At 36.8% G+C, this 26,162-nt stretch overlaps 4 protein-coding genes across 6 annotated transcripts; 3 read left to right on the forward strand and 1 right to left on the reverse strand.

Annotated features, from left to right (window-relative positions):
- The first annotated feature begins 748 nt into the window (after positions 1 to 748).
- Positions 749 to 5,218, forward strand: LOC137733143 (cytochrome b5 domain-containing protein RLF-like). The gene is made up of 6 exons (XM_088697257.1): positions 749 to 883; positions 2,569 to 2,645; positions 2,816 to 3,176; positions 3,732 to 3,860; positions 4,418 to 4,474; positions 4,995 to 5,218. Exons 2-6 carry the CDS (start codon positions 2,613 to 2,615, stop codon positions 5,087 to 5,089), a joined length of 675 nt encoding a protein of 224 aa, XP_088553383.1. The 5' UTR covers positions 749 to 883; positions 2,569 to 2,612; the 3' UTR covers positions 5,090 to 5,218.
- Positions 5,219 to 5,568: 350 nt separating this feature from the next.
- Positions 5,569 to 8,054, reverse strand: LOC137734853 (protein TEEBE). The gene is made up of 3 exons (XM_068474160.2): positions 7,509 to 8,054; positions 6,871 to 7,368; positions 5,569 to 6,384 (listed from the first exon to the last, which is right to left on the reverse strand). Exons 1-3 carry the CDS (start codon positions 7,597 to 7,599, stop codon positions 5,870 to 5,872), a joined length of 1,104 nt encoding a protein of 367 aa, XP_068330261.2. The 5' UTR covers positions 7,600 to 8,054; the 3' UTR covers positions 5,569 to 5,869.
- Positions 8,055 to 17,373: 9,319 nt separating this feature from the next.
- On the forward strand, positions 17,374 to 19,981 carry LOC137735003 (rust resistance kinase Lr10). Of its 3 annotated transcripts, XM_088697301.1 has the most exons (3): positions 17,384 to 17,557; positions 18,039 to 19,420; positions 19,795 to 19,981. In XM_088697301.1, exons 1-2 carry the CDS (start codon positions 17,422 to 17,424, stop codon positions 19,415 to 19,417), a joined length of 1,515 nt encoding a protein of 504 aa, XP_088553427.1. In that variant the 5' UTR covers positions 17,384 to 17,421; the 3' UTR covers positions 19,418 to 19,420; positions 19,795 to 19,981. The 3 variants fall into 3 exon arrangements, with proteins under 3 accessions (XP_068330455.2, XP_088553427.1, XP_088553425.1); XM_068474354.2 differs by lacking the exon at positions 19,795 to 19,981 and having other exon boundaries at positions 17,374 to 17,557; positions 18,111 to 19,597; XM_088697299.1 differs by lacking the exon at positions 19,795 to 19,981 and having other exon boundaries at positions 18,039 to 19,597.
- An 818-nt stretch (positions 19,982 to 20,799) lies between these two features.
- Positions 20,800 to 26,079, forward strand: LOC137735012 (cycloartenol-C-24-methyltransferase). The gene is made up of 14 exons (XM_068474365.2): positions 20,800 to 21,012; positions 21,149 to 21,271; positions 23,001 to 23,067; positions 23,596 to 23,669; positions 23,761 to 23,845; positions 23,950 to 24,005; positions 24,174 to 24,228; positions 24,435 to 24,482; positions 24,626 to 24,709; positions 24,811 to 24,927; positions 25,034 to 25,117; positions 25,204 to 25,329; positions 25,468 to 25,565; positions 25,822 to 26,079. The coding sequence occupies exons 2-14, from the start codon at positions 21,189 to 21,191 to the stop codon at positions 25,886 to 25,888; spliced, it is 1,044 nt and encodes a 347-aa protein (XP_068330466.2). The 5' UTR covers positions 20,800 to 21,012; positions 21,149 to 21,188; the 3' UTR covers positions 25,889 to 26,079.
- The last annotated feature ends 83 nt before the right edge of the window (positions 26,080 to 26,162 follow it).

The following is a 26,162-nucleotide window of genomic DNA, read 5'->3' on the forward strand; positions in this document are numbered from 1 at the left end:
GATCAAACATTTGGATACTGACTTCCATTTTGTTCGGGAAAAAGTCCAGAAAGGTGACATTTCTGTACATTACATACCAACTGATGAGCAGGTTGCAGATGTTTTTACTAAGGGTCTTCACAGTCCAATCTTTGTCAAACACTGCCTTCATCTTACTCTGGGTACTGTCAAGACAAGGATGCTCAGTAGTTCTCAATCTCTGTTGGCATCCGAGAGTAGTGCAGCTTCCTCACCGGGTCAAGACATCTTCCAACCATAGCTCGGGCCTTTCCCCAGCTATGTTTGAGGGGGGAGTATTAACCAAAGTTAGTTAAAAGAAAGGTAGTTAGAGTTGAGGTTGTTAAGAAGGATAAGATGGTAATTGAGTAAGGAGGTTAGAGGGTAATATTGTATTTGTGATTGTGACTTGTTAGTACATATAGCCACTTAGTCTTCCATAGAATGTAAGAAAGCTTTTGTGAGACTTCTTCACTTTACTAAGAAATCTAAGAATCATTTCTTCTCTTCTACTTCTCTCATATTCTGTGTAGTTTTAGAATCATATTTCTGTTAACAGTATATACCTGCTTTTGCAAGAACAACTTGTATAATATAAATTCACCACCGCAATAACTTTCCATACTAATAACGTAAAAACATATAAGAAAAAACTAACACGTATCCTTTTATTATTAGCACCTAAGAAGTCCCATGCAAAGTCTTTCACGCTTTCACCAATACTTCTCCCGCCGGAGACGAGTAAAATAAATAAATAAATACACAGAAATGAGAAGGCATTAGATTAACTTGTTATTCTGGCTGACAACAATAACCTGAATCCACTGGAGTCCAATTCCGCTGTCTGGACGATGGCAACTACAGCAACCTGAATCCATACTTGCTAGTACGTTTTTCTTTCCCATCTCTCATCCACTTTGATTATTCTACGCTTTCTGTTTCTGTATCGTTGCTGAGAAAATTCAAGGAATTCACAAAGAAAATTGAAATTTCGACAATAACAGCCATAACAATTGAAATTCGGCGTACTTGAGGTTGTGTGATCTGTTTCTTATTGTCATTGATTTGTTGGTCTTACCTGATTAGATCATTAGAGAGAGAGAGAGAGAGAGAGAGAGAGAGAGAGAGAGAGAGAGAGAGAGAGAGAGTAATCTGAAGATCACAACTTCATGGTTGAATTCGTATTTAGGTATTTCCTGAATTTGTTTAGTATGGTTAACATTTTTGTTCGAATTAAGGGTTTTGATTTAGCTGTTTTGTTTTTAGCTGATATAAATTGATAATTGGTTTAATCGTGGTGTGTTTATAGATTAACCATTTGTTTGGTAACTACTCAGAATAACGGGATAGAATAACGTTAGATTAAATTTTGGTCTCATGTTCTTTGACCGCATTCAGTTTCGGTACAAAAACAACAACAATAACAAAGCCTTATCCCACTAATTGGGGCCGGCTGTATGAATCCATTACCAATGCAAAAAGCTAAGGACTTAAAGCTGAGCCTTGGTGTCATCTGCAAAAAGCATACACCGCGTGATATCATCTTGAATATGTCCGGTTACTTCATTGATTACCAATGCAAAAAGGTAAGGACTTAAAGCTAAGCGTTGGTGTAACCCTATGGTTATGGGAAAGCTTTCGGTGAATCAAAGAAGTTTAGTTAGACTAGGGTGTACTGGTACTTAGGGTCAGCTGGAGCACTGGAGGTTTTGTTCATTTTGTTTGCTTTTTTCTCAAGTCCCGAATGATGAATGATTTTACTCAATTGCTGTCTTTCTAAAACTATTAGAGGGGAAATCTTTGTATGTCAATTGCTTTCTTCAATTGGATTTGAATGTATAAGGACTTGGATTCAAAGTTATGAGTATTGAGTAGTGAGCTATTTGCTTGAAATCACTTTGGATACTGGAATGAAGGTGTTGTTGAGTTAATGTTTGGAATGACGTTGGCATTTGGAAATTTTGGAGTCAAAGTTAAGCATACACAGTTGTTCCATGTTCAATAAATCGAAGTTTTGACAATCTGTAATTAAGTTCAAGCTTAGTGGATTATTCGTTATTATTCCTTAGCTTATATGAATCATGGACTTTTGTCCGAACGATTATGATTTGTGAGTTTCATGGCGAAGAAAAGACATATGAGTTCGGGCCTGATGCCCATCTCACTTAGTAAACACTAATACAGATGACATAATATTTTTCTTCTTCCTTTTGTTGGACACAACATCTTTCTGTACTAAAGTAAAAAGGCTTTAGTGAGAATTTTGTTTATCCTCTTCAGTCTTGAGGAGGAGGGAGGGGCAGCTTGACCTGTTTTGCTGAGTTTCCCAAAATATTTTTAAATACAGTTATCAAAAGCCGTAGAAAACAGTACTAGTCTGTTGTGTATTCAAGATTCTTAATTGGCAGCGTGTAATCAACAGTCTTAATTGTCCCCATTTCATGTATTTTGTCTTACCAGATGGTTATCGTTTAAGTTTGTCTATCAGAGTATGGTACTACCGTATTTTAGAAATGGCATCTCATGATCTTTTTGGTATTAAAATGTGATGTTTATATTATCTTTTGACAGGAAAGATTGCTTGAAATAGTCTGGGAACTTCATTCAGCTTAGAAATGGACAACGATAACGATTTCATTTTTTGCCAGGTAAGCGTTATATGTACATTTTGTTATCAAGAAAGCTATACCCTTGAAATATGCCCATTGATTCAATGCATCATCTGCAGTGGTTTGTGTTTCGGGGATATGATTGATAGTGGCTGAGTTTTTGTATGCCATAATTCCATATTGATGTAAGGTCTGTGTTATATGTTCAGGTTGGCCAACCAGGGATTCAGGATGATCATGAGACAAATAAGCTCACTTCAGATATAGAAAGTATTACCATAAATGATGGATTGTCAAATGGTACTAGTAGTAATGAGAATAGAGGTGTTCTGTGGCAAGGTGGTTTACCAGGAGGAGCCACTTCCAAAAAACAGGAAACAGTTGGATCTTCGTCTGTCAGCGTCATTGATGCATCATCCATGAAAAAGAAATCTGAAGTTCCAAAGCAACTAAAATCAGGTGATGCTGGAAACTCAGTCAAGCCTGCAACTCGTGCTAAAGTACCTTTTGAGAAGGGATATAGCCAAATGGATTGGCTCAAACTTACTCGAACACATCCTGACCTTGCAGGTACTTAGTGAAAAAGTGCCTCAGCTGATATTGCTTCTCATCTGTCATAATTTTGCTTCTTCCTGTCACTATTTTTCTTGTCTTTTTTTTTTTTTCATGTCATTTGTGTACTGCTGGCTATGATGCATACATAATTTGTGATTTTTCTTTCTAGCACTGGTAAGTTTTTATTTGCGACTCTTGTCAAGAACAAAAGTTGTAAGGATATACCTTTAAACTTTGTGATAATCCCAAAGAATATACTTTCTTTTTATCTTTTGTAAAGGTTTTGCACTTTGTGGTAAACCTAAAGGCAATTATCAGAAGATATAAAGAAAATACCTTCAAACTTTGCCCAATGAAAGTATTCTAGCTCTACAAGTTCGTTGAGGTCCCTAAGTCATCCTTGTTGAAAACACGTTTATGAATATTATGTACTCATAGAAAGCCTATTCGTCATGAATTTCTGATGCATGTTATTATAAGTTCAGGAAACAACTTGTGATATCTCTGGTATTTTCAAGTGCAGTAGTGATTATATCAGTGTTAGTTCTCAAGATTCAAATTGTGTCTCAGGCTTAAAGGGACAGTCAAATAAGAGGCTTATTTCACTGAATGAAGTTAAACAGCACCAAAAAGGAGATTCAATGTGGACCGTTCTAAAAGGCCGCGTGTACAATTTGTCTCCATACATAAGATTTCACCGGTATGTACATGTTTTAGTCTGTTCAAGTTCAAATGTTAGCTGGAGTGAACTGTGTCATTCCAAGTGTGTATTGCTGACACCTTTCTTTGTAAACCCCAAAATTGTTAAAGTATTTATATCGGTAGGCATGCTTTATTGGGTTGTTGCAGTCTTCTTATTGAAGTTTTATTGCTCCACACCCCCAACTTAGCCGACAAAATTCAATTAATAGCATGAGACAACTAAGAGAAGTGCTACAAAAAATGAGGGCACTTTCTGTTTCTTCTAAATTTCTAATGAAGGGATGTGGGCTATTGATTTCAAGTTTACTCGGTGGATGTGTGCCAACTCTGAGCTCGTTAATGACCTAGGAAGAGTAATAAGGTAGAAAGGCAAAGCGTTATTCACCACCAATTTTATTAAATCCTTCATATTGCAATTGGCATAATTCTGTCACCAAAAAACTGCTGAGTGATGAGGTCTAACTACGAACTACAAATGAGACTTTGCGAGAGTTTCTGTATGTTATTTGGTTAGAACTACGACATACAAGTCCTGTTTTTGACGATTTCTTTTTCTTCAGGTGTTGATATTCTAAAGAAGGCTGTGGGAAAAGACTGCACATCGTTATTCAGTATCCTTTTCTATACTTAATTGGTTATGTGTTGTTGAGTTTTATTGTCCTTAAGCCTGACGTCTCCATGAAAACAAGAGAATAGATTTGCTACCACCATACCATATTAAGTGTTTTGGAATGTGTTTTATTTTTGGGATCCATGTAGTGGTTAGATTAAATCAAACTCTTCCAACGGCGCATAGAATGGGTGGTGAGCAAATGTATTATCTACCAACAAAACTGCCCGTAAAACTTGTTATTACTAATGGAGTAGGATTGGGAAGGTTTTTCTCTTCTTCTTGTTCGCCAGAGAAATTTTGAATCATAACAAGCATTTCCAAAACTTGAACAGGAATGTCGGATTCTCTTGTTCTCGCTCATTCCAAGGAATGAATTTAGGATTCCTGAAATCCGATTCAGCGAAGCAACGCAACCAAAAAGTGCCTGCAAATCAGCAATGTGTTTGGGATCATCTTCATTTTATTTTAAGCCTATTATAAAGTGTTGTTAACTATTGCTCCTTATTACATTTCTTTAGATAAATACCATGCTTGGGTGAATGCTGAATTTTTACTCGAGAAGTGTCTCGTTGGTACTTTAGACGATGGCGAAGGACAACATTCCAAACATTAGGAATCTGCGGCCCGCTCATCATACCGGCAGATTGGCACAGCAATTTATTTTCCAAATCAAAGTTCACATTATATTTATCATAACAATTTCATATAGGGATGTGTTATCCACACACCTTATTTTACTTCTTATACACCCTTTTATAATTTCTATCCGTTGATCTTCTTTAATTCATTCGACCAGATGGTCGAAAGTTAAAAATGTGTGTGATAAATAAAATAAAATGTGTGGATATCATCCCTTTCATATATTCATTTTAAAAGAAACACACCTTCTCATACACTGTTGTACCATGTTGTCAAATTCATATTTTGTTGTATATTATTGATGCATAAGCATTAGAGATGTTCTTGCATGCTATGGAACTTTTCAATTCAAGGAAAACTAATCAAAATAGTTTTAAAACTTTAAGTTTTGACCATAAGGACAAAATAAATGACAAAGTGAACTATATTGAAAGTTTTTCGTTAAAATTACCCTTATTTTACCATAAGCTACCAAAGAAAACTTCAGATCCTTCACAAATAAAGCGCTTACGACTTTATTTTATCATAAGCTACCAAAGAAAACTTAAGATCCTTCATAACTAAAGCCCTGAAAACTTACTTTAATGTCCAAAACACTTCAAGCACCGTTTTAAAGAAAAATCTCTAGATCCTTCATAACACATCTGCCCTCGTCAACGGCCAAATTCACAAAATGTCGGAATCATATTAACCGTTGCACAATCTCTATAATGGTGTTGTAGTCTTATGGTGATTTAACTAAAAAAACTAGCAATTAAGCAACAGGGGAAACTTTAACTTCATCTAGGATAGGGCCACAAAGAGCTCCATAGTCCTTGGTGTGGTAGAAGGAGCTGAAGAACGTGATTCTGGTCCTGATTGAAACCGCTTTGAACCTGAAACTGGCCTTCTTGAACCCGCCTTTTCCTTTGGAGGCGAAGGGAACTTTGAGCGTTTCCTTGCCGGCAAATGCTTCAACCATCATTGATCCTTGGCAGCCGTTTCTTGCATCACCGACGGTGAATGAGAGGCTGTAGAGCTTGCTGGGAACTGTCCTGATAATCTGGGCTATGGCACTTTCTCTCCCCGCAACAAGCTCAACTGCGCCCTTTCCGACTGGAACATTGAAGTGATTGGAATCGATGAACTTTACGGCCTTGAGGGACTCGATAATCCAGCCGGGGAGCGGGGATGTCGCATCTAGTTGTTTCGGAGGGAGGAGTACACCATGGGAAGAGTTTAATAACCTATGGGGAGCCTCTTCAAAGCCAGGGTTTCTGACCAAATTATCTGCAAGAAACATTCAATGGTTTCAACAAAATAGCCTTGTTTTCTTTGTAAACTCCAATAAGCAACACATCCAAAAACCAGAGCATACAATTTAAAAACGAAAACGGTTAGTGTCAAGATTTCTGTCTTTCCAAAGGTAAAAAGCTGCAACTAGTTTACGTTTTTAGTAGACTTAACACTTAAATGGTTATCAATCGACCCCTTGACCGAAAAAAAGTTGGAAAAGCCACCCCTAATGATCCAGATGCACAGTGGACAAAGGAACCCAGATCTGGATAACCCATATAACTATCAAGCAAGAAACTTTGTGCAAATGCTATGTTACAAAATGTTTGAACAAAAACATGTTCTTTATATAGGAGTAACAAATAAATTGTCTCTGCAGGACGTCGTCTAAACTTTGAGTAATGATTCTACGCCCTAAAACAATCAACCATGTCAATAAATCAGATCGGAGTTGGAAATTAGCTGCATAAGCATAGTTACCTCTAGTGGGGTACACAGGGAAAAGCTCCTTGATAGCAATGGCATCCAAGAGAGGGCCACAAGCAGGATCCTCTTGAACCCCAGGATTGTGAAAAGTCACTTTAACAGTTGCAGAAGTTGCTCTGAATCCCCAAGCGTAAGTGTCGCCGCCATTGCTGCTGTATAGGGTTTGCATAGGAAGGTCCCCTGCCTGGGGAGGCACCAAAACCCTCAAAACCTCCTCTTGGGCACAAGTCCTTGATGCCCCAAATGTCAGGGCATACAGAGAGCCTGGCTTGACTTTAAGGGTCTGGGAGATTGAGGCCTCATTGCCAAGCCTCACAGCATGGACGCCATGAGCTACATTAAAGTACATTCCGCCGGGTTGCGGCCCGGCGGAAATGTACTCCACCAGGCCATCGATTTCCCACTTGGGCAGTGCATATTTGCCTACCAGAACTTTTTTCTTGAGGTTAGTTGGTTTTGGTGGCTCTTCAAAGTTGCCATTGGCCAAGAGTCCTGATTAAGATGTGCAGATAAATAATAGATCAGAAAAGAGAGAGAGAAAGAGAGAGAGAGAGAGAGAGAGAGAGAGAGAGAGAGAGCACAAAAGTAAAGACCGAGCTCGGTGAAACAGATCAGAGAGAGAGAGAGCTTACCATCCAGAGGCACAGCTGCAGAAGCAGGATTAGCGAGCAGCAATGAGAATGCAAGCAAAAGTGAGAGCAACCCAGTAGCCATTTTCACCATTAGAATGGTAACAGATGAGAGAGAGAGAGAGAAGAAGAAGAAGAAGAAGGTGTTTGATGTGAGAGAGAGAGGGTGGAGGCCTCACATTTATATGGTGCGGAGGATAAGATAGGAAATGGGGAAGAAGGAAAGTTTTGCAGAAATCACGTTGAGACTCAGAAGGAGCTGCCACCTGGCAATCTCCTTTCAAAATTCAAAGCACCCCTCTCTTCCCTCTGTTGGGTTTGTCTGCTTGTCTGGATTCCGCAAACCCCATCTTTCTCCGTAATTCATGTTAGTGCTATTCCTGTAATTTTCACCTTTCCAATTCTCCATCTCAATCCTCCTCCATTTCCGAATATCGTGTTTAAAACAAGAAGAGGGAAAATTACAAACGCGTGTTGATCAACCAAGAACCGGCATAAGTTTCGCTAAATTGGCCAAAACAACCTAACATGTTGTACTAGAAAATGGTTAACAAATGTGCCCATCTTCCAGATTTATTAAGCTAGTTCTGTCATTGTAAAATCTCAACGTTTATGTCATCACACTTCTATTTATGTCCGACTTCCATACCAAAATTATTAATGTAATGCTTTAAATTATTCAGTACGGAATTTTACATTCTCAACATGAGTTTTAATTTTCTTTGTAAACATGAATAATAAGGTCGAGCTAAATGCGTAACGCTCCTCTTGCAGAAGACAATGCATACGTAGTGTGCATAGTGTGAATCTTCCTAAAAATTACCTTATTATTATGATTTTTCTAGTATCAAAATTAAGTGGACTTTTTAGTTTGTGACAAAATAATTGGAATTTTGGGTTTTTAGTTTATAAATTAAATGAGTATTGAGCTATATAAATCAAATTAGGTCAACTCAAATTTGATTAATCGGCATCCAACATACGAAATGCGGATACTAGAATTTTCCCAAATTAGTTGGCACTTGATAGGGGGCTTTTGTTTTCTTCAAAATTTTAATCAAAAACCACAGAGGAGGAAAGGATGTTTTTTAGCTAGATTCTTTCAGTGTGACGAAAACTAGTTCAATACATAAATGTAATAATATAATTAATTAAAAATTAAAAAAAATTAACTAATTATATTTTAACATTTAGTGTTCCGTGCAAAAAAATTCCGTTCTGTTTTATATGTGAAATATCTCGTGGATCGCGGCGTTGCGTTGTATGATTGTACCATGTGATTCTGCTTCAGGAAAGTCTGACGAAAATGGCCTAGCAAAGATATGTCAGATTCTGTTTCTGCTAAATTAATTGTTTATTTGGCTACAACGTCTGCTAAACTAAACTAATCTCCAACCGTGTGTAGTCGCATTAATCAGCTTTTAAATTTATTTATCTTTGACCACTATTACTGCTTAATTACATTTTCCACACAAGTCATAACATTAACAACAAAAAGATGGAAAAAAGGAGCAGATCTATGAATGTTTTGGGCCCTACTTTTTGGAAAGAAAAAAAAAATTGTTTTGGGACCACTCATGCGTCATAGCATTATGGATGTATTGGAAGGACTGATGGGTCATGGAATACCCATGCCTTGGTGACACTAAACGGTAATGGGACCTGTCAATATTAGTAATTGTTTGTTAGGACACGTTATACTGCTGTCCTCTTAAGAGAAATTTACAGAAAACAGGACTAACGGAATCACTATCGAACAACATTTTAATGTACTAATATGTTGTCATGTGCAAAAGAATTTATTTATGATATTATATATTGGACTAAGACGTTATAATGATGATAAATTTCTCATTTTGAAAACCTATCTTATGATTTTTATTTTGTTGTAGAAGTGTCCTTTTAGTGGGGGATTACATACTAACAGCACATGATATGATATGCACATGTCCAACGTGGATGGACCAAAAAAGAAGAGAGATTATATTTACACACCTTAAATTACTTCTTCTATATTTTTTTAATTTTTTAATATTTTTTAAACACCACTAATATGACACACCCCGTCCTGAAGGAGGGCATGCTGGTCGTCACGTGAGAGTGACGTAACCATTTGCACAGTTCGGAAGCTTTAAAATATACAACTTCTAAAATGAAACACCCGAAGGTGAGTCCTCATTTGGTCCATTCTGTCAGAACACCGTTGGATTCCTCGTAGCCACCAAGCTCTGATATCTTAAACCTGGAGGAGCGCAAAACAAAGTTGAGTGGGTCAGCAAAACAAACTTATTCAGAACCTTCTTTTCTCTTTGAATATACTAACCCCTCGCCGTAAAACAAGTATAATTTCCCAGAAAATAAACATATATACGTATGTATAAATATGCCAAACATGCTCAAGGGTATATCATTCATGCTCAAGAATATGCCATGTCGGAAACTCATAATGAAATGTAAGTGCTCAAGCGTAATTCACATCAATAACATATAATCTGGCAGCCGGGAGTCACCTAACGTGAGCTGTACGGCTGCATATAGAGCTCCAATCTCAACTCAATAACTGAATCTGCACACGAGTCGGAACCACCTAACGTGGTCTGTACGACAAGACTGGGTGTATCATATATACGCTCTAGTGCTACGATCACGTGAAGACTGTGCGAATAATCGCGGGTCACCTACGAGTCGGAACCACCTAATGTGGTCTGTACGACAAGCCTATGCACCTAACTTAGATCCAAGCTGAGCGTGTGGTGCGGGTGAACATCACGTGAAGGACTGTACCCTGGCCACGGGCGGGAGCACTAACACCGGGGGTGCAGATTATGAGCTCTCTAAGCATCTCAAGCTACTACTGAATATAAACATGAATACCACTTACCTGTCACTTACCTGTGCGTCCACAGCACCAAATACACATATATAATTGTATGCCACTACTAATGCATGTGATGATAGTATTTCAATCGTATTTCATACGTATATCAAATGTATTTTGTACGTATATCAAATGTATTTTGTACATATATCAAATGTATTTCGTACGTATATCAAATGTATTTTGTACGTATATCAAATGTATATTAAATGTAGCTTACCTGGGCCTCCTCAGCACCATGCAACAGTATGCATAATTATGGTAATGCACATATTAAAATATGATGCATATATGACAGGATATTTAATTCGTATTTCTTTTAAAATACGTTTTCTGGGAAATACGTCAAGCATACGTATATATATATATATATATACTGAAAAATAACTGCCCACTCACTGATAAGTAGCCGGCTCGTAACCCTCACGCCTAGTTTGGTTACATTCATCGTCCGTACAAATTTCACCTATAAAAGAATAATTATAAAATCATCATTTAAACGCACATACATTAAACATTCGTCCATAACTTTCTCATACGTTGCTCAATTTGGGTGTATGAATATACCACGGTGATCTACACGACGTCACAAACACGTGACAATTTTCAGAACTCAATTTGGAGCTCTCACGCGCCCTGTTCACGCGCTGCCCACGCGCGCGTCTTCTTCCTCGCGTCGACGGACTGGTTTCGCCGGCGGTGGGTGTTTTGCCGGAATTTCTGGGTAAACTTCAAAGTGTCATAACTTCTTCATTTCTTAACCATTTTCGACGTACTATATATCAAAATGAAGGTATTGACGAGACGAACACATCCATACCTGCCTTGACCCCTAACTCGCCGTGGATTCGCCGGAAAAAGCCTCGAAAGTTCCGGCCAACTTTGAACCAAGCTTTCCCAACGTCCAAACTTCTCCAACGAAGTACTCCGAGGCTCCTTGGGACCTCACTAAGACATCTACAAGCTTCAAAAGTCCAAAAACACGCTAGTTTAAGTTTGCATGAATAGTACCTAAATCGGACTACCTCGAATCGACATGAAAACGAAGGATTTCTCACCTGAAAATGGTATGGTTGCACTCGTACGAGCTTCACGAGTTCGACGGTGTCCTTAGTTTCCTCGATCCACTAAGATTTGGGTGAGTGGTGTGTTGTCCGTACGTTTACAGAAGGAAGAAGAAGAATGAATGGAGCTCGGGAGAGAGAGAGAGAAGTGACAGAAAAGAGACAGAGGGAGAGGGAAACACGGGAGAGAAAGAGAGTGTGTGAGTGTGTGTGTGGTCCTACAACACCACACAACACAACACAACACTACACGTAAATGTAACGAACTAGGGGTAAAAAGGTAAATTCACACATACGTTTTTATAATCTCGGGACGGGATGTCACATAATACTTAATAGAAAAATATTAAAAAATTAAAAGGATGTGGGAGGAGTAATTTAGGATGTGTGAATATAATCTCCCAAAAAAAATCACATTGTTATATCTAAATTGATTAAATCCAACTCTGAAAAAAGTTATAAGGGGAGAAAATTTGTGTGGATATTAGTTAATTGCTATATTAATTTAAACTTCTTCAATTTTCAAAAAAAAAGAAAAAAAAAATTGCATTTTACACCTCTACTCTTAACTACTACATTTTCATTTTCTTCCCCTACCAACGAGGTGCTCTCTTTTTTCCATGCCAAAACTCTAGATCTACAAAAAATTTAATCGTCGGCCTCTTGATCTGGCTTTAGAGTCGATGGCATCCCCTCTTCCTCTTTTCCTAGCCTTCATCTTTCCTCTTCTCATAGATTGTTGCAGATCTTCTGTGAGTTATTTCTAAAGGCTTTTGACTTTGTATTGGTGTGCTATCACCTTCTGTTGGGTCTACTTCACTTTTTTGGTAACTTTGATGATGGTGTTGAGCAAAAACATTCATGTTGGTATGGGAACGACTTGGTTCGTAGTCAGTTCCTCTTCTAAATTGTCGATGCTTTTAACAAAGCGTGTGCCCTCCTATTCATTATATTGCACTTTTTTGCATAGAATTTCTTACATGCTAATTATTCGCAAAGTGTTTGGTTATTTCATTAGGAATAGAGTTCTTTGGGTTTCGGAGTGCCATCTCAGTCTTTTGAGTTTCGGTGTGGATGATTTCAAGATTTGGATGTGTTGCTTTGCTTATTTTCGGGCATACCTCGCCCTCAAATGCACCAATATGATGACAAATAGTTTGACCAAGTTAACCTTTTATATTTTTTGAAGTCTCTTTGGATTAAGGACGTCTTGAACATTATCAAATGTCGTCTTTGATATTAATTTGCAGCGATTGTTTTATTATGATCAACTTTTCAAAGGTAAGAAACATAGTTTTTTTATTTTTTTATTTTTTTTTATTTTAAGAAAACAATGAACAAACCAATTAATGGCGTTTCTATTCCTATGTTGGAATGACTTCTAAGTTGGAATACCCTTCTCCTCCTATGAAAAGAGAAAAAGAGAAGAAAAAGTGTAACAACCAAATTATGGAGGTTGATAATTGAGATTAGGTTTGTACCCTAGTCTGCATGCCCTGCATAAATAAGTAAATGAATACACATCATAATTTCAAAATTCAGTGAGGCCTTAATGGTGGTAACGACCTATACGCTTTACATTTAATCTAGTGAGGCCTTAAGTAACAACATTTTTCATTTTAGAAAAATATTAAGGAGACTCTTTTAAAGTGAGATTTCTCTAAATTTCCTAGCACTTCACAGTTTAATATTAATTCTCATGGCAACACTAGTATAAAATATTGTGTCGAAAAATATGAGATGACAAAGAATCTATAGAAAATCTCATTTTTAAGAGAATTTCCTTAACATATCTCTTTCAAGAAAAACTACACAAAATAAAAGGGAGCTAGATTACATTTAATTCTCACGTGCACGTTGGGAGAGAGGTGTTTGAAATTTCTTTCCTGGAAACTGGAAGGCTCAGTTTCCTCTCCATGAATCCGTTATGAACAGTTAGGTGTTGACAGTTAACGTTCTATTTAAAAGCAACATATGCTCTTTAAAGTTACAATCAACCTACTACATGCATGTGGAAAACGGTACACGTACGCCTTACATTCTTTAACCATCCCTTTTGTATTATAAACTTTCCCCGCCTAGCACCGTCTGGATGTCACATCCCCGCTCGGGATCCACCACATTTCGAGTCCGCTCCACCACAATAACACGATATTGTCTGCTTTGGGTCCCGACCATGCCCTCACGGTTTTGTTTATGGGAACTCATACAAGAACTTCCCAGTGGGTCACCCATTCTAGGATTGCTCTCGCGCACTACTCGCTTAACTTCAGAGTTCCGATGAACTGCGAAGCCAGTGAGCTCCCAAAATGTTTCGTGCTAAGTAGAGATGAGAATATACATATAAGGCTTAGAGGATCCACTCCCCTGGGCGATGTGGGATGTCACACTGGACCCCGTCTAGGCAGTAGATAGTTGGTCACCGCTCCTATTAATGCCTAAACATTTGAAAATTAAGAAATGGTGCCAAGACCTGAAGAGGCACCCGCCTAAACCGCTTAGTCACCCGCCTAGCCCGCCCTCTTAGGTTGCGGCTCACTTAGACAGAAAATAGGTAATTTTTATTTTGTATTTTATTTTATTTCAATAAATTGTAAGAGACATGCTGAATAGTTAAATGAACACGCATTATATGCTTGTTCTCCATGTTTTCAATATGTTCCAATACTTCATCGTATATATGTCATTATACTTTGTAATTTACGATGAAAATATATATTTTTTAAAGTATAAACAGACACTTATTTACACGAAATAGAATAGATTAACTTAAATCTGCCTAGTCCGCTTAGACGCCCGCCTAACCCCCGCTTAGGCGCCCGTCTAGGCATTAGGCCCTAGCCCCCTGCTCGACTATCACCTAGCATCTTTTAGAAGATTGCCTAAACATGAGTGACTTGTTATGTGTTTGCATGTAACTGTTTATTAGGGATAATTTATTTCATTTTAACTCTTTTTTTTTTTTTTTGTTTTTTTAACTGGTAACTTAGTTTGGTAATTACTTTCAGTTTAAAAAAATGAAACATAAAAACGAATGGAATTCACTCCTTGAATTTGTTCGAAAGCATGTAGTATTCACGTGTTTGTCTTTCCTGACACGATGAAATTCTCTTCACATGTGGCCCCTAAAGACATGGTCTCACATGCGGAGGCTAGGCGTGTAGGAAATCTCACATCAGGAGTTTAACATAACAATTTACAACTTATAATTGCATGGTTTCATTCATAATTACACCAGTGTCTTTAAAGACAAAAGCCTCACTCATTTTGAGCTAGTAGGTGCCTATGCTGAGGATAAATTCTCTAAAACATAACAAATATAGGTCGTGATCGATTGAGGTTAACATGCATATTCATCAATCTAACACTATTTTTTTTTAATCAAGTCATCAATCTAACACTATATATAACTCATTATTGGAGTCCATTATTAATAAACATGTCATGTATTCATTTTGTTGGGGTGTTCTCGTGTCTTAGAAGACATAACGTTGTTTTCTCCATCAACCTTGAACAGTAGCCGAGTATGTGGGAGGAAACAATGACAAGCTAAGCACATGATATATAAACATTATAGTTTGAAGAATTGCCTAATGTTAAATATGTTCTGTTTTTACGAGCCGAACCTGTCAATATTTTTCTAAAACTTGTGTGATTTGAACCCTTAATTTTTTTTGAGACTTCACCTGGGAAAAGGGTGGGTTCTTATATTACTCTCTATATATAGAGACATTTGTGATCATTTAATTCTTAACTTAATAGTTGCATATTCGATGCTTCATATTCATTCTTTATATACCGCAATAAATATAAAGTTTTTGAGAAGGATAATGTTAAAAGATTAAAATTTTAAATTAAATTTATAAATTAAATATGTCATAAATAGAAATTTAACATATTAATCAATATTTAAACAATAATTTAATTTTCAAGATTCACATAATTTAATTTGTAAAATTTAATTTAAAAATTTAGCCCTTAACATTACCTTTTTCAAGAAAAAAATCTTAAAATATTCTGACACCCATGGGATACCTGCACGATCATTGTTATGATCCTCCTCACACTTTTTTGATTTGTACGCTGCATGCCACGTGCATCGTCGGTGTGAAAATATATAAAACAATTATACGGCTTGTCGTTTATATTGCCATGTTGCTTTCCAAATACAAGTCATCTCTGTTAAGAAAAACTAATAAAATAATTTGAAAATTCTGAGTTTTAAAGATAAGAACAAAATAAAAGATATAATAAATAGTATTAAATTTAACTTTTTAGTGTAAAAATATGATTTTTTATTAAAATGAACAGTATCATAGACTTTTCGTTAAAACTTCTTTATACTAACGCAGCTGAAAAAAAAATACGGAAAAAGATTTTTCAATGTGCTGTGAATATGGATCAAATACAATATTGTATTTTGTATTTGGAGAAAATTGTCTTTTTCTAACGTGTCTTTTCAAATTGTATAATACTAAAAGTTGGTATATTTCCAGTATGGTCCGAATCATGTGACCTCAGCCCCACTCCGATATTACACGCAATCCGATGATTCAAATTACACAACAGCCCTACCATTAACGTGAAAAATGGTATAAGAGTAATTGTGATGTATATATATGGGCCCATATATATGAATATATATATAAGCACCCTTGACCCAACTAATAATTATGGTACCTCACGCGTTTAGATTGACTCTATATTACAAGCAGCACTCTTATATAAATATATATAATTTTTGACATATATTTTATATGGTACATTTCGTAATATATTTCAAAGATTCAAACAATTTATATTTGAGTATCTCATTCATTGATCAACTTTACAAAAAATTAGACAAATCTAAAATTATTAAGGCATTTATTTATACTAAAAAAAATAAACAAATACGGTTATATAAAAAAAACACTGAGTTTCCAAACAATAATTTGATTTTTGGATTTGGATGATTTTTAATAGAAATGATCTTTAAAGTAAAACACAAAAGATAGAAGATTGGATCGTTAAAATACATTATATAATGAAATTTATAAAAATGTATATCAAAAGTGTGTGTCTCTAAATTCTACCAAACGAACATCAAGTGATCCGACAAGCGTTTGTTGCTAGCATTGCTCTCTTTGAGCTGCACTACGCGTTAAAGAGCGCTACTATCTCTTTACAATAAGCTGACATACATGATTTAGCTAGTTTTGGTTGTTTCTTGGTGTGCATTGGGCCAAAATGGTTTGGACCTACCCACGCCTATTAGCCCACCAACTATATTAATGGGCTAGTACTCAGTCCAGCCCACTAGTTTATTGGTTCCAAGGTCCAGTTTTTATTTCCCAATAACTTTTTTCAAATATTATTTTTACATTTTTTGTCATATAGAGAAAACTAATTTGACTAGTTCTGTGGGATTGGCTCCACAAATTTGACTATTTCTTTAAACTTTTTCAAATGTTTCAACTATACTCTACGCGTTTTGACAAGTTATGGTCCAACATTTGCTAGAGGTCGAAATCATTGCACTTGCATGGGAACTTCCCTCAAATTTACACACAGATAAGTGACATTACTTTTTTTATACTAATTTTTTTACACAACTTTTTATTCATGTGTTTTATAGTATTTTAACGATCCGAACATTCATAGATCACATTTACAAAAATTAAGACAAATTCAAAATCATTAAAGACATTTATTTGTAATGAAGAAAATGGACATGATTTCCTAAACTCTTAAATCCAACTGTCACATGGTTTTAGATTTGGGTGAGGTTTGGTAGAGATGGTTTTTGAGGAAATACCTAAAAGATAGACGGTTTAGATTGTTGAAATACATTACGGAGTAGACCCTGTAAAAATGTGTGTCAAAAATTATGTAAAACAAGTGATGCCACGAAGCCGTCCTTATATATATATATATGAATGTATTAAACCTTACTTTCTTCATTCTTCCAATAAACTTTTGCAAGACAGAAAGCATGTCTGGTGCATTTGAGGTGGATAAGGATGGCAATTTGGTATTCCATCAAAATCAAAATAGTGAACCTGATGACTTCCAACAATTTCAGAAACAGTTCAATTCTTCAATGCAATGGGGAGTGGCCTTATCTGTTGGTAAGCATCCTCAAACTGTAGCATCTTCATAAAACTGCAAACATGGTTTCAGATGTTAATGAAAAATTCGTGTTTCGGATCAACCTGCCGAACACGAAAATGGCTTTAACACGTCTATGTAAATCTTGTAACTCGTAAAACACGAGATGAGCTATTTATAATTGCAGGTGAAACAACAGCTTTTAAGTCTTTAACCCATTTATTTAACATAAATATTAGTTCATATGTAATTTTGTATTTACGAACATTAAACGGCTAATCTTGTAAAACGTTTGATAATCGTGTCATGTTCGGGTTTGAAAAATTGAAATGATCGGGTGATGAACACAACCAGGAATTCACATTCCTATCTATCTGTGATCGTAGCCCAAATAACCACGTAAAAACTGGATTATTTGTACGATTGTTATTTTATATATTAATATCATCACTGCTATAAGTTTTATGTAAGTTTGTTCTTAACTGTACATCTTTTTTTCAGTTTCTGGTTTGGTGGTGACCATTGCAATTGTAGCCATCGTATATGCCATCATTGATTACATCTTTTTTTCAGTTTCTGGTTTGGTGGTGACCATTGCAATTGTAGCCATCGTATATGCCATCATTGATTGCTTGAAAAAGACCGGAAGCGCTATTCCGGCATATGCCCGGATAGCGAACGGTTACAGTAGTATCGACAAGTCTTTGAATATAAATCATTCATCCGACGATGTAGCCATCGACTTAACACCCGAATTGCAACAAGTTCGAAGCTCACGAGTTGAGTTTCCGACGGTAAAGGGGTTTCTTAGCAACATGGCAAGGGAGAAGCCGGTAGCCTTTTCACCCAAGCAACTTGCAGAATACACAGATAACTACTCCACCATATTGGGTTCAGGTGGCTTTGGAGTTGTCTTCAAAGGGATTCTCCCACATGGAGTGCAAGTCGCTGTCAAGGTGCTTACAAACACTAGGGATAAGATAGTTGAAGATCAATTCATGGCGGAAGTTGGCACCTTGGGAAGAACTTACCACATGAATTTGGTAAAACTATACGGCTTCTGCTTTGACCATGAAATGCGAGCACTTGTCTATGAGTACATGGAGAATGGATCACTTGACAAGTTCTTGTTTAGTGAGCATAGAGAAATAGATTTGGAGAAGCTGCACAATATCGCAGTCCAAACAGCAAAAGGGTTGGCTTACCTGCATGAGGAGTGTGAGCAAAGAATCATTCACTATGATATTAAGCCTGGGAATGTGCTTCTCGATAAGAATTTGACTCCAAAGGTTGCGGATTTTGGACTTGCCAAGCTTTGCAACAGAGGAAGTAGTCAAATGTTGTTAACTAAGGGAAGAGGGACACCAGGATATGCAGCGCCAGAGATGTGGAAGCCTTTTCCAGTGACTCAAAAGTGCGATGTTTACAGTTTTGGTATGCTTCTCTTTGAGATTGTTGGACGGAGGAGAAATTTTGATGAGGATGTAAGTGAGTCACGCGAATGGCTTCCAAGGTGGATCTGGAACATGTTTGACAACAATAAATTAGAAGAGGCGCTGTCATTTTGTGGGATTGAAGAACAAGACAGAGAAAAAGCAGAGAGGATTATTATGGTAGCTCTGCTGTGCATTCAGCATTCACCGGAAGCTAGACCTCTCATGAGCAATGTAGTGCAGATGTTGGAGGGAGATAAGGAAATTGCTTCACCGCCTTCTCCTTTCCAGCATTTGGAGTCACCGCAAGGAAATTCAGCACAAGATAGTGGAACAGATGAAGACTGGAGTTCTTCTGCATCAGGCACAAAGACTTATGAACAATCCGAGCGCCATTCTAATACTGCTGTGCAGAACAAATGTGAAATTGAGCTAGCTACTGTTTAACAGGTACAGAGATCGATGGTTGCGCATTTAAGTCAAAAGAACAAATATTATTGTTGGTTTTGACACTTCAGTGAAATGATTTCATTTATTGTTGTTGAATGTAATGTAGTTACTGTAAAACTGGTATTCTCATTTTTCTGGTTTTTGTATACGAAAAGGTTGCCATAAAAGTTGAAGATACTTCATGATGGTATTTCGATACATCTTTGCTTATAGAAGTGAAGAAATTTTGTAGACCTAGTTAAGTTTAAATATCGATACAAGTTAATAATTATATTATCTCTAGAGCATGTTAAATGCTGTATAAGATCCACCTATTTCGTTTGGATAGGACGAATTAAGACAAGTTGCTAGCTAAATATGAGTGGAACATCTAGGTACCAGTTCTGCAGCTGGTGGAACTCCCTCAACTTCTTCCAAGGACGCGTAACCAAGCTGTGTGGCAGCCCCTCGCAGAAATGTCCGATAGTCCTGCTCCCGATAGGATTTATATCTACTGAGCTGCAGTCATACTCTGCAGGAAAAAGAAAAGAGTAGTTAAACATAAACTAGTAGGCGGATCAAGATTAACTAGTAAAACAAGACCGTTATTTAAATGGATTTGTCGTTAAATTCCAGTAACAATTAGACCGACAAGACATACATAGATACATGAACACATGGGGAGAAGGAAGGAAATTCGAAAGACAATTTGTACTTCGTACTGTGGTTGTTTTCCCGTTACTAAATGAAGCAACAACAGCAGTGCGGAAACAGCGCCATCAATGGAAACGTGTTGCATCAGCTTTGTTTTGACTTGTTCATCCCCGCTTGCAATATCTGCATGTAAGAGTGGATCGCAAATGAATGATCTTGCTAATATTCAAAGGACGAAACTTAAACTGTTTCCAGCAGGCAAAAAAGAAGAAGAAACTCTCAGTCATTCACCGAGGCTTGTATTCTTCATGTGGTTCAATGTGAATGTTTGGGATGAGCAATCTTAGACTAATCCTCAGTCCTCACCTCTTTCTTTCTCTCATGATAATGGGATGAAAGGAGCATATTTTACTCAGTAATCAGTATCAGTATGTCATGCATCTCGATCCTCGTAATAAGATATTATTTGTATTATCGATTATTTTTGTGATATAAGAATGAAAATATAAATTAGTATCGAACTCATTATTTACGAGATTTATTTAAGAAAAACAAATATCACATGCATTAGAACGAGAAAGTGTTTAATTAGATGACTTCCTCTCATTTACAATTGAAGAAAAATATTATTTAACCGTAATATTACGGAATTCTGGGTATCTATTTATTATTGAGCCTTGAAATTTTATTTTTACCTTTTCTATTTCGGTTACAAAAGTGATTATATTTGTTATTTTACAGCGAAAATTTAGAATTGCCCCTAGAGTTTGGCCACCCCTCTCTCTCTGTCATCCGACTCATCCCACTCAGCTTTTGTTTTCGATACTGTCTCTGTCTATATGTAAACAAATTGGTTTCCTCCAACGAATCCCTCTCTCACATATCACATCTCTCTCTTCATCCTCCCTCGAAAAGTCTCTCCTTTTTTTTTTCTGCTTCTCTCGGATTCTCCTTTTGATGTAAAGACATTGATTCTCATCATCCCACATTACAATTCAAACAATGTTTTCACTTGTTTCTGAAAAATTAAGAAAATATAGTGACTGTAATGCTTGCTTGTAAATTTTCAAGTAATGGGTTTGTGTTACTTTTCAGATCTCCGCAACTTTGCTTTTGGGAAAGTCAAGAGGAGGAGATGTCGAAAGCTGGAGCATTGGATCTCGCATCGGGTCTCGGTGGAAAAATCGACAAAACCGATGTTCTCTCCGCTGTTGAAAAGTACTTCTTCAACTCTCTCTCTCTCTCTCAAAAAAATATGGACCCAGTGTGAAGTTTGAGCGTTTCTCACTCTAGAGGCTTGGATTTCATATTGCATCCATCAACTCTAATCATTCATTGATGCTGATGGTTTTGTTCAATTATTTTGTTTCAGAAGTAAATGCCTAAAGTTTTGATCTTTGTGTTTCCAAAATAAATGCTTGATATTTTGATCTTGTAGTGTTTCTCTCTCTAGATTAAGCTTAATCTTTCTTTATTCTTAGTAATCTGGAAATGGGTTTGAGCTCTAATCTTTGCTTAATATGATGTTTAGAAAGTCTTAATTTCTTTTGGGATTAATGCTAGGTTTTTTTATTTGACAAACTATAGGAAAATTACACTAAATTTACTCAAACTACTGAGAGAGGGATTCAAACTCGAGTTCAGAGGGTGGATTAATGCTAATCTGGATTTGGGCTAGGTAAGCACAATCTTAATTATCAGATGTCAAGTGAAAGGAGAAAAGAAGTAAATTAATGATCTGTAGATGTTGTGAAGAGATTAATGTTGAATGGTACATATCTGGGAGTTCCTGTAGAGTCACGTGATTTATGGGGTAGTCTGACATGTGGTGAGATGTCCGTACAGCATGTTGCGGAAGCGAAGCTGCTAGCTTAGAAAAGTCGCACGTTATGAGGGTGGTAGGAAGTGGCCTCTGTGCCGCATAAGTATTTCATGGATCCATTTCAAATAGGTCCCAAAGATTCCATCCTTTTTTTGATTGGTTACCCTAAAAAAATTAGGGAAAAATAAAAATTGGGTTCTGGGAAATTTGCAGTGACTTTGATCTGGTAAGTGGAGGAACTCCTGATGTGTTTGGTGAGGTTTGAACCTTGGTTGTGATGTACCTTTCTGTCAGAACTAGCTAACCAGGAATTTGGAACTTTTTTTTTGAAGTTGTATATTCCTTTTATCTATATATTTATTTGTGTGGAAATAGCCTCTTTGCAGACTAAGGTTAAGGCTGTGTACGATAGACATCCCCGACCCTGGCAAAGCGGGGAGCCTTGTTGGCTTGGGGTCGCCATTTTTTATATATTTATTTGCCTGGGAATTCATGAATTATAACAATGAAGTACTTAATACTTTTTTTTTTAATTTTTTATCTTACCAATAGAAATTGAAATTATGGAAGCAGTAGTAATTCTGTTCTATTCTGATGTATTCCTTCAAATGACGAAATATATACACACACACACATCACAGTGGGTTAGAATTTTCACCTACGAATTATGTATGCAATGGAGGTGAAAAGTTCAGAATTCTTGGAAATAACCACTTCAAGGAAGTTTGTTAAATCAGTTTTTCATTCGGCAGCAGTTGTAGTATGGCTCTGACGTTCTCATCTTCAATTTTGCTTACTCGAATGTTGACTAAATTTGATGATAACATGCCAGAAATTTGAATAGAATTTTAATTGTTGAAGCGTTTTATATATTATTGAGCTGCATGGCTTGAATTTCTGAACTTTTGTTTGTGAGGTGACGCAACAAGAATTTTAAAACCAGTTTGTTCAATTTTGTGGAATGATTACACGTAAGTTGTAACCAAACATTTACTCTTGTCAAACATGGCAATGCAAAGCTCCTAGAAATCATTTTGGGATGTAGTGTGAAATTCTGTAACCTGAGCTTTTGCAGTTGTTATGGCATATGTGGTTACAATCTCAGTTTATTGAATAATGGTTCAGGTATGAGAAGTATCATGTCTGTTATGGAGGGGATGAGGAAGCTAGAAAGTCCAACTACACTGACATGGTAAGATAGACTCCTTTATTTGTCTTCTGAGGATTGTCTGTATACAAGCTTCTCTTGATTTAAAAACCCATCTTAATTTTTTTCGGCTGTTTAAACTATATTTTCATGTTTGGGGTCATTGATCTCCTAGGGATTGTGATTTTCTCTGTTGGTTCTACTATTCACATCACTACAGGGGAAAATTTTTCTGTTTCCCATAGATATTATTCACCATAGAGAATATCTATATTAAATCTTTGACGAATGTGCATCCCCACGGCCTCAAGGCTTCTTTGTTGTCTTGTAATATCACCTAGTTCATGTGATAAGACTCAAGATAATGGCAAGTTACGTGGTTAATTTTGCTCCAGATTTTTTCTTTTCTGATCATTAAGATACATTTTATCATGTCTATATGGGAAAGTTGGCCTTTGCCATGTGTCTCTTGATTATTAAGATTTGATGGCTCATTGTTGTCAATTTAATCTGATGACCCTTCGGCTTAAGCTTGGGATGGTGTACGTCTAAATTGGTACATGTGGATTTCAGGTTAATAAATACTATGATCTGGTTACCAGCTTTTATGAGTATGGCTGGGGAGAGTCTTTCCACTTTGCACCCAGGTTCCTCTTTTGTCTTCTTATCTTCACATCCAAGCAATGAAATTCTGTCTTTTTTATAAGAGTTTCTGATGGATGTATTGCTCTTTTGCAGATGGAATGGGGAGTCTCTTCGAGAGAGTATCAAGCGACACGAACACTTCCTTGCTTTACAACTAGGACTCAAACCTGGGCAGAAAGTTAGTCTTACTAATTAGACTATGGAATATAGATTAGCACGAGATAGATCCGTTTTGGGATTGGTTCAAATTGTTGGCTTAGTTTTCTGTATTTTTTGTTTTAGGTTTTGGATGTAGGTTGTGGAATTGGTGGACCACTGAGAGAAATATCTCGCTTCAGGTGAATGCCGTTTCTTTTATTCAGGTTTTAGTTGTGATGGTCCATAGGGTTTTTTAGTTCTTATAAATTTTAAAATTGTCACTGAGTTGGACTGAAAACACTTTATGGGAAGACCTCCTAGTATGCGTATGGTTTATTCACAACTATTTTGTGTGGTGGTTTGTGCAGCTCAACATCAGTTACTGGGTTGAACAACAACGAATATCAGATCACAAGAGGAAAGGTAGATAAACCTATGTATACTGGTGACGATTTGTTTTGATTAATGAGCATAATCTATGACCAGTCTTGATGGTTTCTCAAGATAATTCTTCTGTCCAATTGAAAATTTTGAAGCTTAAAAGATTTATTTATTTATATTAGAAATGACCACTTGAATGCTTCAGTTCAAAGTGGCTTAATACTATCGTGCTTTTGTTTGCTCTATAGGAACTAAACCGTATTGCAGGAGTGGACAAGACCTGCAACTTTGTTAAGGTTGGTAGCATTTTATATGATGTTCTCGTTCTTCATAGAAAGTACCTTTTTATTTCTTTCCTGCAGCAATACATAGGAGAACGTGGAGATAACTGGTTTATCTTATAGATCTCATGCTTTGCACTTCTTTATAAATGGTGCAGGCTGACTTCATGAAACTACCATTTCCTGAAAATTCATTTGATGCAGTATATGCAATTGAAGCGACCTGCCATGCACCAGATGCAGTAAGTCGTTCTTGTGGCTGGAAACCTTCCAACTCTTTAAGTTAGGTCATTATCTTCTCCCCGGTTTCTGTTAGCTTAACATTTCGATCTGTTCTTGATAGTATGGGTGCTACAAGGAGATTTACAGAGTATTAAAACCCGGTCAATGTTTTGCTGCATATGAGTGGTGCATGACTAATGCATTTGATCCCGATAACCAAGAACATAAAAAAATCAAGGTAAGAGAAACCAAAAGTATAAAATCGAGCTGTTTTATAGATACTTGATTTACTTTTGAACGATTTCTAGATTGTCAATATACGTACAATAACTTAATTGCCACAGGCAGAAATTGAGATTGGTGATGGCCTCCCGGACATCAGATTGACAGGAAAGTGTCTTGAAGCTTTGAAACAAGCAGGTTTTGAGGTCAGTAGGAGGTTTTTTCTTCCTTATGAAATCTATGCAAGATAAACGAGATATTGACTTTAATTTTCTTTTCATTGGGACCATAGGTCTTATGGGAGAAAGATCTTGCGGCGGACTCACCTCTTCCGTGGTACTTGCCTTTGGACAAAAGTCGGATTTCACTTAGTAGCTTTCGTCTAACCACTGCTGGGCGTTTTGTTACTAGAAACTTGGTAAGAGTTCATGAATATGGTGGTCATTCAATGAATTTGTTACGCCACTTTCTTATGATGCGTTGTCAAATAGTGAATATTCCTGTGCTAAATACTAGAAGGTGCTTGACTTATATATTTTAAATTTTATTTTTGTAGGTTAAGGTTTTAGAGTATATTGGAGTTGCACCAGCAGGAAGCCAAAGAGTTCAAGATTTTCTGGAGAAAGCAGCCGTAGGGCTAGTCGAAGGCGGAAAGTAAGTGTTCGTTCTTTTTCAGTGTGTTTGTTTATCTCTTCTGAACCTTCATCCACCTCTTGGGCAAAAGTAAGTTTGCTCAAATATGTGGCATCTTGTTGCGTGATTGAAACACGACCCGACAGGCCATGACGCCATACATATGGAGTTGGACTGGAACGACAAATGCCTGTTTGGTCTAAAACTCTATGATTTCGTTCCAGAAGCATGCATATATTAGCTACTGACATTGATTATCCTGATGAATGTCTTTCAGGAAAGAGATTTTCACACCGATGTATTTCTTCCTGGCCCGAAAGCCACTCACAGAGGAGAGTCGGTAGATTTGTAGTGCAGACTAGTTTAACCTGCGAGGGATTTGCAGAGGTATGTTAGATAGGCTACCTGACTGGAGTACTGTCTAAGTTGCTTGTTTGTTGTTTGTGTTTTCATTTCCTCTGAGTTTTTTTAGTCTTTATTTGGACACAGACAATGAAGAATTAATTATTTTTAATGTTATTTCTTTTTCTGGGCCTTGGTCACGTGCTATACCACGTGCGAATTTGGACTTGTCCACCATCACCATGTGCAAAAGTAAATCGGATCTAAATTCCTCAT

This window comes from Pyrus communis, chromosome 7 (assembly GCF_041283825.1).
Source record: "Pyrus communis isolate YQ-2024b chromosome 7, ASM4128382v1, whole genome shotgun sequence".
Classification (NCBI taxonomy): Eukaryota; Viridiplantae; Streptophyta; class Magnoliopsida; order Rosales; family Rosaceae; genus Pyrus; species Pyrus communis.